Source organism: Antrostomus carolinensis, unplaced genomic scaffold (genome assembly GCF_000700745.2).
Source record: "Antrostomus carolinensis isolate BGI_N321 unplaced genomic scaffold, ASM70074v2 scaffold38550, whole genome shotgun sequence".
Classification (NCBI taxonomy): domain Eukaryota; kingdom Metazoa; phylum Chordata; class Aves; order Caprimulgiformes; family Caprimulgidae; genus Antrostomus; species Antrostomus carolinensis.
Genome location: NW_010289805.1, coordinates 23,859 through 36,781, shown reverse-complemented (window position 1 = coordinate 36,781; position 12,923 = coordinate 23,859). Strand labels below are relative to the sequence as shown.

Sequence of the window (12,923 nt, the reverse complement as noted above, 5' to 3'; positions counted from 1 at the left end):
TTAATCTACAGATATTAAAGCATTTTCTAAAATTGGGAGTGAGCATAATAATCTCTTTTACATGTGGGGAAACTGAGGCAGACTGCAATTGCAAACTTCCATGGGGTTATGCAGAAGAAGGCAAGGTAGAAAAATGCTGAGGACGCAGATGCTGCCCTGCGTGACTCCCGGGTGCCCTTGCTGGCTCTGTGTCCCAGAGCAGGACCGCTGTTCCCAGCCTGCAAACCTTGCAGGCAAGCAGCAGCCTTTGAACAACTTGTTTTAATTATGTGAGGAGCACGCTAGCTTTCCACAGTCATCTTTTAATCTTTTTTATATTTTTGTTCGCACTATGTCACAGATATGTACTGCATTTAATTCGTGACTCCCGGGTGCCCTTGCTGGCTCTGTGTCCCAGAGCAGGACCGCTGTTCCCAGCCTGCAAACCTTGCAGGCAAGCAGCAGCCTTTGAACAACTTGTTTTAATTATGTGAGGAGCACGCTAGCTTTCCACAGTCATCTTTTAATCTTTTTTATATTTTTGTTCGCACTATGTCACAGATATGTACTGCATTTAATTACTCACTCCAGTATGCAACAGATAAAACGCGAGACTGGAATGGCTGCTGCAGTTGCCATGCCCAGCCTGCAGCAGAGCTGTCACACAGCCTATGCCTTCTTCACCTGAGGCTCAGGCGATTATGAAATTCTTTTGGTTGCTGGTCACAGAAAATCCTTGCAGATATACATTTTCAAGAAAAAATTGTTGGTTAGAGTAAATCAGAAGGAACTGATCTGCCCCTGCAGCCTGGACGTGTTCCTGTGGGATGCCCAGTTGTAGGGCCCTGATCCAGAGCACTCCACAGAAGGGCACCAAGCCCCAGGCTGCATGACCATTTCCCATCACTGCTGCCTGCTCCTGTGGTGCTTGAGGGGTGTTTGCCCCAGCCTGGCTCGCACGTGGGGCTCATCCTGGGTCGATTTCCCTGGAAAATAGGAGCCTCGAGCACATTCCTCTGCTCCCTGCCCCAGAGGATCCCTGTGCAGCTGGTGTCTCCCTGGGTACACATCCCCGGGTGATTGGAGACACTATTGGCATTGCCGTGATAGCGGAGTGCTTTGTATCTCTGTATAGGAGAATAAATCCCGGGGTCAGCAGAGGGAGCTCAAGGACACGCAGTCTCAAGTTTGGGTTTCAGACCACCAGTTTTCTGGATGCTGAAGTGTTCCTGACAGAACCTCTCTGCCTTTGCATGTTGCAATAACTTATTTTAAAGCCCCCAAGCTGTGCAGTGGCTATGAGGGCTACCTGGGTTGTGCTGGAAAGAGAAGAGGTGAGTGGGAGAGGTGTTACTAATAGGAATCACTTTGGGAAGGGAATTTTTTCTTAATATTGCTAATAATGAGATGAGCACAGAAATCCGAGGTGTTCTAACGTGATCCTCTGGTGACACCAGTTCAGACTGAAAAATCGTGTAGGAAGAACTGGCTGGTCTTGCAGTGTACACTCAGAGAAGTGGGGAGGAAAAGCAACAGTATAAAGTGTGTATATATATGTATACATACATAGGTTGGAGGTAGCAGACCATCACTCAGCACCAATGGAGCAAAGGTGTGGAACAACCTATACATATCCAGGAGGGTCAAAAATATGGCAGCTACCAAATACATCCCACTGAAACCCAGGGTAGCTGCTCACAACTTTGCTTTGAAACTGGCTGTTGTTTTTAAAAAGGTCCCTCCATGGCTGTCAGTCCAACTGCAGGCAGACGTGCAGGCATCCTGTCAGGAGCTTTTTCGCTTGGCCGTGTGGAAAGCAGTGGCTGTGGCTGCTGGTGCCTGTGCTGGGGTGCTGGTTCCCCTGCACCCAGCATGGCTGGACACAGAGGTGTCCATGAGCCTGAGCAAGAGGCAGGAATGGGCCTTGATAGAGGGGGGTTTAAGCAAACAGTCTGTGCAGAATGTTACTTTAGCTCGGATCTGCTGGCACGTCTTCACATCAGAAAAATACCAGTTATGGACATTATAAGGAATATTGATATTCTTGTTGTCTAATTCCTTGGCCCTTTTATTGCTTCTCACTGATCAGATTTCATTGCTCAGACATAATGCCCATCTGATTTTTGAGGGAAAACACAAAATAGACAATCACTATCCTTTTTGGGACTCTTCAAAAACATTGAATTTGCTTGGAAAATTTCCGGAAAAGTTAGATGATAGCATCTTTTTGATCATTGAAGTTCATACTGAGATTCAAGTTCTTGGTGATGGGTTTTTAACTGCAAAGGAGCCCTATAAGCCTGATCTTGGACAAGAGATGGACATTTTCAGAGGCAGCAGAGCAGCAGGGTCTGGGCAAGATATTTTCATACCGTTATGCCAGAGCTGGAGCTCCCTCTTGTGAGAAAAGGAAAGTATCAGAAAAGCCCAGGACTATCAACTGAAAATGTGCAGGGAAGGTCATGTTCAACAGGGAAGCGCTTTCCGGTAGCTTTTCCTGTAGGTCTGCACACACCTCCATCCATTGGGACACAAAAACGTGGCATTTGTGCTCCGGTCTTGCAAAATTTGAAACTAGCACTATAATTTGTACATAGCTGTGATCTGAGTTTTGATGATGATAAAAATACAGAAATAATTTTAAATTGAAATAATTTTCTCCCCCCCTCCCCCCCAATGACTTTCGTCTCTGACAAAAAGAGCCTAACTTGATGTCAGCTAATGAAAAGCAGAAAACAAAGGAATCTGTCAGAAGTGATGAATGCTGTTTGCATTTTTGCGCTTGCTGTGCTCAACATCGGCCGTGATAAATGGGTAACTCTTCTGCCATCCTCTCGCACAGAGCACCAGAGTTGGGCTCTCTCATGTCCACACCAAGACTATATCCCTTTGAAATGGGGGGTGTCCAGCCATGTGCTGGGCCATCATAGTTATACAATGTGTGAGGACCCTGTAGATGAGTCCAGGTATATTTTGGCCTGGGAACATTTATGGAAAATACTTGGTGTTTAGTGGGATCTGGTGCACTTTGAAGGGGAAAGAAATGTGTTTCAGAAGTATTTTTATGAGCAGTAGGGTTAAGTTCTTTCTGGCAAGTGTGATTTAGCAGCAGCCAAAGGGGTCACTGGCAACGGCTGCCCTGACCCTCTCCTGACTGCAGCGGTGATGGCAGGGTCTGGGCAGTCTGTCCTGAGCCCACTGTCTGGCTGTTACAGAAGCCTGGGCACTTGGGAGTGAGATCTTGCCCCATGCCTGCTGCCAAGCATGAGTTGTCCCTTATGGAGAGAAAGGAAGTGTTTAAAGACTATTCTGCAGCATCTGTTGGGTTTATTTTGCTGCTGATAAATAAACAGAGTTCCCAGGTTTGCCATCAGTGTGGCTGCCTTGGCTCCAACACCAAAGCCAACGTATTTGGGTTGCTCTCCCCTACCACGTCCCCACCACGACATCTCACCTCTGGCACTTCTTCACCAGAGAAAGGAGGACTCTTGTGTCTTGTTGACTGCCCCCAAACCCAGGATGCACGCAGGTGGTGGCATCTCCAAGGATTGATGCACTGCTTTTCTGGGATTTATTTAATCAACCTCCTTTCCCTCTGCACTGCAAGAGTTAATTGTGCTAGTGTAAGAATATTATTCCAAGGGATTATTAAAAAAAAATAAAAATCATTTTTCTTACAGCAGGGAACATGTCCAATAACTGATGTGGGAATATTAATGCAATATGTGTGTGTTATCAATTTAGAAAAGCAGAAGACATATTTCCTTAAGCTTCTAATCATTTATACATATGACCTTCATTTATACAGCAGAAGGGCTCTTCCAGAGAGCTACAATTTGCTTCAGATGTTTAGCTTGGGTATTTTGCTTTACCTTCTAACTGCCAAGTTTGGGATTATTTAGCAGTAAAATTAGAAATGTGGATTTGAGTATGTACCAAAGTCCTGACAGGTGTTAATGGAACTTAAGTTGAATATTTTACTCTTTAAAATAGTAAAATGTAAACCTGCATTTGTTTAGCTTTGCCTTCCTGCCAACTATATCAGGTATCTTGTGTGACTAGAATCACTGTTTTCTGTACATGGTCTTCATGGCAGTTTCCAGTGCCTGTTCCCAGCTCAGCCTGTGTTTATAATCCTAACAGATTTCATCTCCACAGAGAATTCCTTAGGCAAATGTGTGGTTCTCAACCCAAAGAGATAGGAAAGAAAATTCAATATGCAATATAGCCCAGATTTGGAGAATGTGCCTAAAGATGCAAATAGGCAACCAAGAGGATTTTCAGAAGGAAATAAAATGCTGGAGATGAAAATAAAGCAATTAAGGCCGTTGTGAAAAATCCCACTTAATGCCCTTTTTTCATTTTTATGTGTTCAGACACCTTTAAGAAAATCTGTCCCTCAGCCCATTGCAATTCAACAGTGTTACTTTGGGTTATATTCAGGGCGGACTCTGATTCAGAGGGCTTTCTTTGGGGTACCAATGGTCCCCAGTTTTGCCCGGAGAGGTGGTGCAGATTGCTGTCTGGGGTCATGCTCTGTTTCCAAGAGGAGCACTGGCTGCTTGTGAAAGGATGTTTGACACTGGCACACCACATGCTCAGCCTTCCTTGTCACAAGAGACTCCCCCTTTGGAGGCATCTTTCCCTTCCCAGAACCCGAGCGGAAGCCAGGGTGCTGGTTTGACGTGGATGCCTGGAGTAAGGTGAAATTAAGCCATCCTGTAGTTTTTAAAGAGGAAAATCCTGAATCTGGGTCTGAACCACATACAGAACTTGGGTGCTGGGAGGGGAAGAGCTCTGGGGCTTTCTTGGTTGCTGTTGCTCTGAGGATGGATGGTGTTATGCTGTTATTCTGAAATTAAGGAAACCTGAAAGCATGGAAAGGTGGGTCTGATCCTCCAGTAAGCCAGTTTAATACACTCCCTTCCTAGCCCAGTCCTTGGCCAGTGTCTCCACGTGTCCTCCCGGGGCTCTGGATCATCCCTGTGCCCAGCAGCACATGCTGGTCCGCTGCTTGCCACCCAGGCGCACTGTGAGGGTTCACAGGTACAGTCTCTGAAGAAAGGGAGAAAACCCTTTGAAATCAAGCAGGCCAAAACTTGAAAAAGTTTTGAAAATTAACATCATGCTTTTCTTGGTGTCCTTGATTAATTAGAGAGAACTTCTATATAACACAGGGCCAGAAAGAAACTTTTAAAGTTGAGTCATTTGGTTTTGAATGAGAATTACTGGCTGTGGCCAGAAAATCTCTGTTAGCACAGAAGAATTATTTTATTCTTTTCTGGCTTCACTACCGCTACAAAAGTCCTTTTACCAAAGGAATGGGCAAATTTCTTTCAATCTCAGTAGAAATCAGGTAGAAAGCTCAGTCTTGTAAGGGCTTTAGCTAGACTGGGACTTTCTGTGCTTTAGATGCTTTAGAGAAAAATGTCTGTGATGGTTTGTCTGGTTTTGGAGCTATAGTGGCTGACAGCCTGTGGAGCTGAGATATGCAGCCTTGCAGGGCTTTGACAATCTAGACATCTACAGCTCTTTTTTCTGCTGACTCTGGGCCATGGACTTCCAAATCACTTAAGGGAGTTTGCAGTTTGCTTTGAAATTTAAGTACAGAGGAGCTTTTAGTTTAACTCTGCAGATCTCAGAAGGACTTATCTCAGGAGGGAATATTCCAATGGCTTTTTGCTGTCAGTTAATTAACTAATATAGGCTGGTGATTTTTTCATCTTCTGTTGCGCTGATCTTTTAATTTAATTCAAATCCATTACTGCAGAACTGAACTAAACATGTGTAGGTTTTAATAAGATCATAACCAAAACCATTGAAATCTTTTACTCTTATGCAATTTAAATTCAATTTACAGTCGCTGTTTATTTTCACATACTTGGTTGTTGTTTTAAGAACTGGGATTTTTTTGTACTGCTTGCGTAACTGACATCTATTGCAGTATCAAATCAGTGCTCTTAATGTGCTCTGGAATTTGGTTTTTTGGACTTTTACCATTTAGAAAATGTATCCAGTTGAAAGGACAGTCTCAGAAGCAGGGAAGCCTTTCCACAAGCAGCAGCTGCTCCTGCTATTTGGTGTGTACATAACTAGAAAATACAATCTGAAAATGTACTCACCCACTCCGTATTTTTTCCACGGGAGCAGATCTGATACCTGCCACAGGCTATAACCATTCCTACTGCAGACCTGAGGCTTTGGTCTTGCAAATTCCTGTGTCATGTTGCCACATCAGAATTATGGCATTAAAATAGTGTTATTTTGTCATGACCTGCCACGTGCGCACATCTCATTTGCTCACTTGCAAAGGCACCTCTGTAGTGCTGGAAGGACTGTTACTTCTATAGCTTGTGAAGTCCTGCAGATAGTAAATGGGAAAAGAACAAGCATTTTGATTTTCTATACAATGAAAAGCTTGAGCTTGATTATATTAAAAATTGAGAGGTCCTGCTGGATGTTTGGCTTGCATCCCAGCTGGTGGAAAGCGCAAAGAAATGCTTTAGCTGCTTCAGTGTCAACTTGAACTTCATTTTTTCTCTCTCCCAGCTTGATCAGCCACTGAAGGTCATCTTATTTCAGTCGTTCCCTAAAGCGTCCTGCATACACACACAGTGCATACCCAGGGGTAAACGGGGTTTTCAGTCACTGGGGAAATGATTTGTAGCTATTTATAAAGTAGGGTTGTAATTTATTATTTGAATTCTGTTGCCTAGATTGAAAAAGTATCTGACAATCAACGGGAACCAGCAGTTTCATTTTAATTCCACAGGGTAATAATTTTCTACTATTATAAAGCCTTACTCCAGTTATTATACATATTAGTTGGTGGGGTTTTTACAGCACCACAACGAGAAACTTGCCAAGCAATAAATTCCATTGAAAGGTTTCTTTGTGTCTTTAGGAAAAGCTTACATGAGATACTTCCCTACTTACATGTAATAAAAGGAAATAATGAAGTACACAAGCACAGAAGTAACCATTAACTTGTGCTGTTGTGTATTTTAATGGTTTTATTATAGGTAAGTTTCCAAACCATACAGACTCAAATGAGTCCCTTTGCATTTCTCTGAATCTATCCTTTTAATGTACAGAAAACCTGATTCACACAGATTCTGGAATTAAATCATCACTCCAGCTGCTATGCTTTAAGTTTCCCAGACCTTTGTGAATCATTGTGTGGTTTTGAACAGCCTGGTTGTTGTGACATAAATATTTTTGTAATTGATCAAATATGTTTAGGTTTGGTTGGTTTATATTTTTAACTAAAAAAAAAAAAGAGACATTTTTAGAAGGATTTATTTAATTTTTAGGAAATGAGATTAATCATGTTCTTCAGGCACGATTTCCTTTTAATGTCTCCGACTAATTGAAGCACAGGAATTATTTTCATTTTTGTCTCAGCCGTTACAGCCCTGTTGGGCTTTGGGTATGTTTTTGCTAAGTCCTCCTTCGAAAGCTCTAGAGTTTTTACTGCTTGGCAGTTGTTAAGCTACCTGCATCCTTGTTTAATGTTCTAGGAAAGAGTTCAGACACTTATGTCTGAGATTGAAAGAAAAAAAATCAGATTCTGATGCATCAGAGTAGGTAAGCAACAGGACAGAAAGCCAGATGTGGCAGTGATCAGGAACAAAGCCCTGTGCGTAAGGCTTAAAGCACAGTCCGGAGCCTTTATACATTTTAATTGTAGGAGAGGAATGATGAGTCAGTGCTGCCAGGGACTGTTGGGCCAGGCACGGCAGCCACAGTTAAGGGGTTTTCAGCTGGGACTGGGTGTCCTCGAGAGCTAGAGATCTTGAGGGGGGTCATAAAACCCCATCCACCTTGTTCTCTAGTGACTAACTCTAAAACTTCCTGAATGTCCACGTTTTGTTCAGATTTCTTGAGGACAGAAAGCTAAACTGGATACAGAGGCACCTTGACGTACGCTAACAAGGTGCAACCAGGCTCTGTAGAAACAAGTAGAAGGCATCCTCGTAGGCTTTGTGGTGAGCTCAGGTCGGCCTCGGAGTGGTGCTGCACGTGCTGCTGCGGTGGCGGGGCACCCAGGGATCTTCCCGTGTTTGCAGAGGCTGAGGAAGCTTCGGGGTGCTCGATGCTCACACAGGAGCAGAGCCCTGGCACTGGGGCACCGAGTGCCGTGTTGGACCCGAGCTGTGTCCCATGTTTCTGGGCAGGCTGGTACAAGCCTTCACTGTGACTGAATGCTGGTTGTCCTCCTTCAGTGCCATTTTGTTGTTTCTTTTCTCTCTTTTCTCAGCTGCCACCCCAGCACTTTCCTTTGCAGCAGTTTCCCCCGCTGCCCTGTCTGGGTGTCCCTCCCGCTCCACCTCTGTGCCAAGTGCCCAAGAGAGGCAGGGAGCTGTCGGCCACAGGCTGTTGAGTTTCTGGGGATAACACTCTTGCAGAGGGCAGGGTCTTGGTCCCCTTGAGAGCCCCCATTCAAGGGCTGCCTGCGAGCTCAGGACACCCTTACTGTGCTCTCCTGATTCTATACAAGATGTTTGCCAAAGCCAGAAACTGCCTGAGCATTATTGCCGGTATCCCCTGGTGGGACCGCAAAGGACATAAATACACTGAGTGGTTGGGACCCTGGAGACCTCCGAGTTTATGCTGCTACTGTGTTTTCCCTGGTACTTTGACTGCTGGGTTCACACGTTGCCACCAAATTGTGCTTTAAAATATATATATTCATTGTGGTTGTGTAACTTTGTGACCGTAAGGGGAACCGCAGTCCTATGGACCCAGTAATGCCACTTCTGCAAACCCTGCCAAAGAATTGCCCCATTCAGCTTGGGGCCTGCTCTGTGGATTCTGATTATGCAGCTGCAAAATGTGGTATTTTCTTAACATGCCACTGAATTTAGCATTTTTTTTTCCTGTGGAACTTGCTATTTTGCTGAAGCCAGGTGCTTGACATTTTTCTGTCAGTCCTTTGGGGGTAGGGGGGGGGCAAGAAATCTTCTAGCAGCTGCTTCTTGTTTTAGGCTGTTCTCTGGGGAGCAGCTAATGGATTACAGGCCTGGCAGGAGGGGAGGACCTTGGCAGCACGGCGTGGGCACACTGCTGCTGAGCACATCCTGGTAGTGGGGAGAAGAGAGGGAAAAAAAGAAAGTACCGTCCTCAGCCACCAACTGGTTTCAGCCCAGTGTGAGCTTTTCAGTGGTGCCTCATGGTAGGGTGGGTAACTGAGCTGTGAATGAAGGGATATTTGCCAGACATCGATTGATGCTCAGTCTGGACATCCTTTAGCAAATGATGCTTGTGAAGATTTGCCTGGTGGTGAAGAACGTCTCAGTCAGCAGCAGCAATTTCAGGTGTGCTCCCCTGGCTTGTACGGGCACAGAACAGCCTCCTCAGGCTGCCATGGGCTTGGTGTGGCATCTCTGCTGCTGCAGACATGGTGGTGTGGGAGCTGGCCTGTGGGAAGGGCTCGTCACTGGTGTTGGCATGGTGTCCTTTTGCAGACTTTGCTCTGGGACCTGCTGTAAATATGTCCTCCAGCCTTTTCCTGGGAGCTCTGTCCTGCGGCAAAGCTCAAGCCCTCTGGCATCAGGTGCAGGAGGCACAGCCAGTCACAGCTGGACACTGCCAGGGGCAGCCAGGACATTTCTTGCCAGTTGTTTCCATTTCTAGTACAAGAGCAAAGCTGACTCTAACTATTGTTCCAGGGATGTGGCACTTCACTGAACCCAAACTGCCAGCCTCTTTGTCCTCTCTGAGGCTGCACCCACACCTGCAGGACAGCAGGTTCTACACGCAGCATTTCCCGAGGTTGAGGGTTGTGTGTTGGGCAGAATCACCACACGTCGCTCCGAGGGTGCCTTATTAAGCCCAACGAGCAATAGTTTGCAAATGAGAACATTTTTTTCTTTAGTTAGCCTTTCCTTATTGTTCTCCCAAACCACCATGGGACATTTCCAGGAGCTCCTGTATAACGTGCCTGCACTGGCACACACTGGGAGTGCCTGTCCCTTTGCGGGATGCCTGCCTCTCCCAGGAATCACAACTATGCTGGGAAATGCAGCCCAGTGGGGCTGGGGCCACAGTGACAGGGAGCCAAGCTGCTGCAGGTGGCCTCTGTTCCCCTGGAAGCCGCTGATGACAAGTGCTTTGGCTGGGGAAAGCCCCCCAAAGGTGTCCCGCTGGTCTCTGCAGCCTGTGCCTGAGTGGAGAGCTCGGGGGGGCTGTCGGGTCTCGTGAATGGAGAAATCAGGCGACCTGCCCCATGCCCTGTACGGCCTGAATGTGCCGCTATCTCACGTGGGGTGAGGCTGTCCATTTCCTCGTGGAGGCAAAAAGCCAACCACAGTTGCATTTTATTTTCCCCTGCGCTGCTGGGATGGCTCTATGTGCTGATGTACCCACCATGGCAGGGGCAGCAGGAAGGCTGGGACATGGTGCAGGGCCAGTGGGTGTGAGACACCAGCCCCCAGTGCTGCTCTGTGCTGGAAGGCTTCTGCCCCTTTCTCCGAGAGCCTGGGTTTTCTTCACATACACTTGGGCTGCTTTAATTTCACAGTTACTGAAATGTCACTGCTTTGTTTAAATCACTCTCAGGCATTTTAAGAATGCAGTATTAGGATTTATCAGGCAGACTGATGATGGTAAGAAATGACAGTACACTTGTTTCCAGTTTTTAATGCTTTCTTGTAAAACTGAAATATAAAACCAGCCGAGCAAATGAAGATCTTTATATACATGAGGTCTGTGATTAAAAAATCCTTGTAGTTAAAAAAAAAAAGGAAAAAAAAAAAAAAGGAGAAGAATTGACCAATGAGTTAAATGAAAACTGATGAAAGGGACCAACATTCTTATATTGAAACATACTTTTCAGGAAAAAAAAACAAACCTTCTTTACAAGTTTATTATATAACTTACATTTACAGTTTACTGAGAGAACTTAACAAAACAAGCTGCTTGAAATGCTCCTCATTCCCTTAAAGCATGAATTTCAAAGTGCCACAGCAAAGGAACAGGTTCCAATATTATCTTATACAGACTATTCATGTATAAAATGGTTTGGTAAATGTGAGGTGTTTATTTAAATGAGCACATATAGGGATACAGACTAAATAAAAGTACTTTAACAACACCTTTGTTATTACATACACAGTTATAGTATAATAAAGGAAACAAGGTCAGCACTGCTCTTAGGTATCTGTGTAGATGGAAGGAATGTGATTCAAGCAGTGATCAAAGGCGCCGTTTTGGAAGAATCCATTTTCATCGGTTCCGTTGGAGACCATGTCTTCAGATACACACTGTGCTTCAGAGACTGCATCATAGCCTGAAAGTGCGACAAGTTGTATGGACATGATTTAGTACATATAAGGAAGGAAGCATCGTTTGAGGCCTGGGACTGTACAGTACAGCACAGCGTTAATGACAAGACAATAGGGTTTACCATCAAAGCCTTACCCAGGAGATACACAAACTAATCTCCACGGGCGTTTGTGTCATAGGAGATGAAGCTCCTATTCATTTCTGCGGAAAGCTGCCCATTTGCAAGTGAAGTGCAAGTATCAGAGTATGACTCTCTTGGGACTCTACAGTCATTATCTGAATGGGATGTCAAAACAATGAGTGGGCAAGGATCCTAGTAAGCGTGCACTAAAAGTGATGCAGTCCTCTTCTTTTGTGTGTTTTTCCTTTTAATGGCACTTAGGAAAAATGTTCCATTTGTCTCTCATCTGCTCTTAAGATCCAGAAGAAATCTGGATCCTACACTTACTGGATCCCCAAGTACAGCATAAGCGAGGTCTGCAGAAGCATGACTGGGTCAGGTCAGGCTCACAGGACGTGTGGAAGGAGCTGTGCACCCATGGTGGTTTCTAAGAAGAAAACCACCCCTTTAGAAACCCTCCCTCCCCAAACTACTGCATGAAGCAATGTCCCCTTATGTCCATCCTTTAACACACATATTCTCTTTTACCCTGTACCACCTGATTTGGGTTGAGTCTTCAGAGAAATGTCTGTGTGAGCTTCAGTGCAAGGTTCTGACCCCTGCACCCAGCCTACAGAGCCCACCTACCACCATTTTAATAATAATCAGCAGCAGCATTAAGTCAGCTGAGGCAACACATGGAACAAGATTCTTCTAGTGGAGAACGTATCTGTGAACTGAGTGCCTGATGTAGAAAATAAATCCCTTACATTTGTGTGAATTGCCAGTCAGTGTGTGGATGGCTGATCCTCGTGGCTGAAGCACTGGGACCTGGCTCCGTTCTCTGCGTGACAGAGGAGCTCTGTGGGAAATGACTGTTTTGCTGTGCCTCAGTTCCCCATGTGGAAAATGAGGCTTTTTCTTCTCTTTAGCCTTCCTCTCATCTCTTCTGACTGCCCAACTCTGCAGGCAAGTGTGTCTAGATATGGCTGAATCTGTCACTGCACCAGGCTTCACGGAGGTCTCCGGGCTGTGCAGCACCACACCACCAGCAGTAATGACAGACCCTGCAGCCTTACAGAGCCAGCCCTGATTTCAGAAAGAACCGCCAGCTCAGGCTTTCAGACTTAATTATAGGTATTTTACTGTTAGGTATGTTTTCATTATTTGAGACCAAATTCTCTGCTTATTTACATTTCTGCGTTTTCCTATGACGTATTAATTTACTGTTAGTTTACAGGTCAAATTCTGCTGTCTGCAGAATTTTGGCATGCAGCGTATGTCCAAAGTCTCTGGAAGACAAACTCAGCCTGTTTATCTGCCCTGTGCTGTGTCGGTCCAAGTGGAGTGACCAGTATTTTGGTAAGTTTCGTCAGTGTTTATGTTATGCTAATTTCTATTTGATGAGCCTGTATACAGGGTGGATACACAACCACAGATGGACAAAACCCAAGATAAGCATACACCCCAGAAATCATTATTAGATTCCAGATAGAGTAAACTATCCAAAGTCCTGAACAGAAAATAAAAATTTATTGACTGTTAATGTGATTCATGG

General features: G+C 45.1%; 1 protein-coding gene across 1 annotated transcript in view; it reads right to left on the bottom strand.

The window, feature by feature from the left end:
- Positions 1-10,923: 10,923 nt before the first annotated feature.
- The window catches only part of LOC104527696 (zinc finger protein GLIS1-like), a 10,819-nt gene continuing 8,819 nt past the window's right edge, over positions 10,924-12,923 (bottom strand). The window contains exon 3 of the mRNA XM_010171489.2: positions 10,924-11,269. Coding sequence (XP_010169791.2) covers positions 11,133-11,269 — 137 coding nt within the window. The 3' untranslated portion in view covers positions 10,924-11,132. The remainder of the gene's footprint in view (positions 11,270-12,923) is intronic.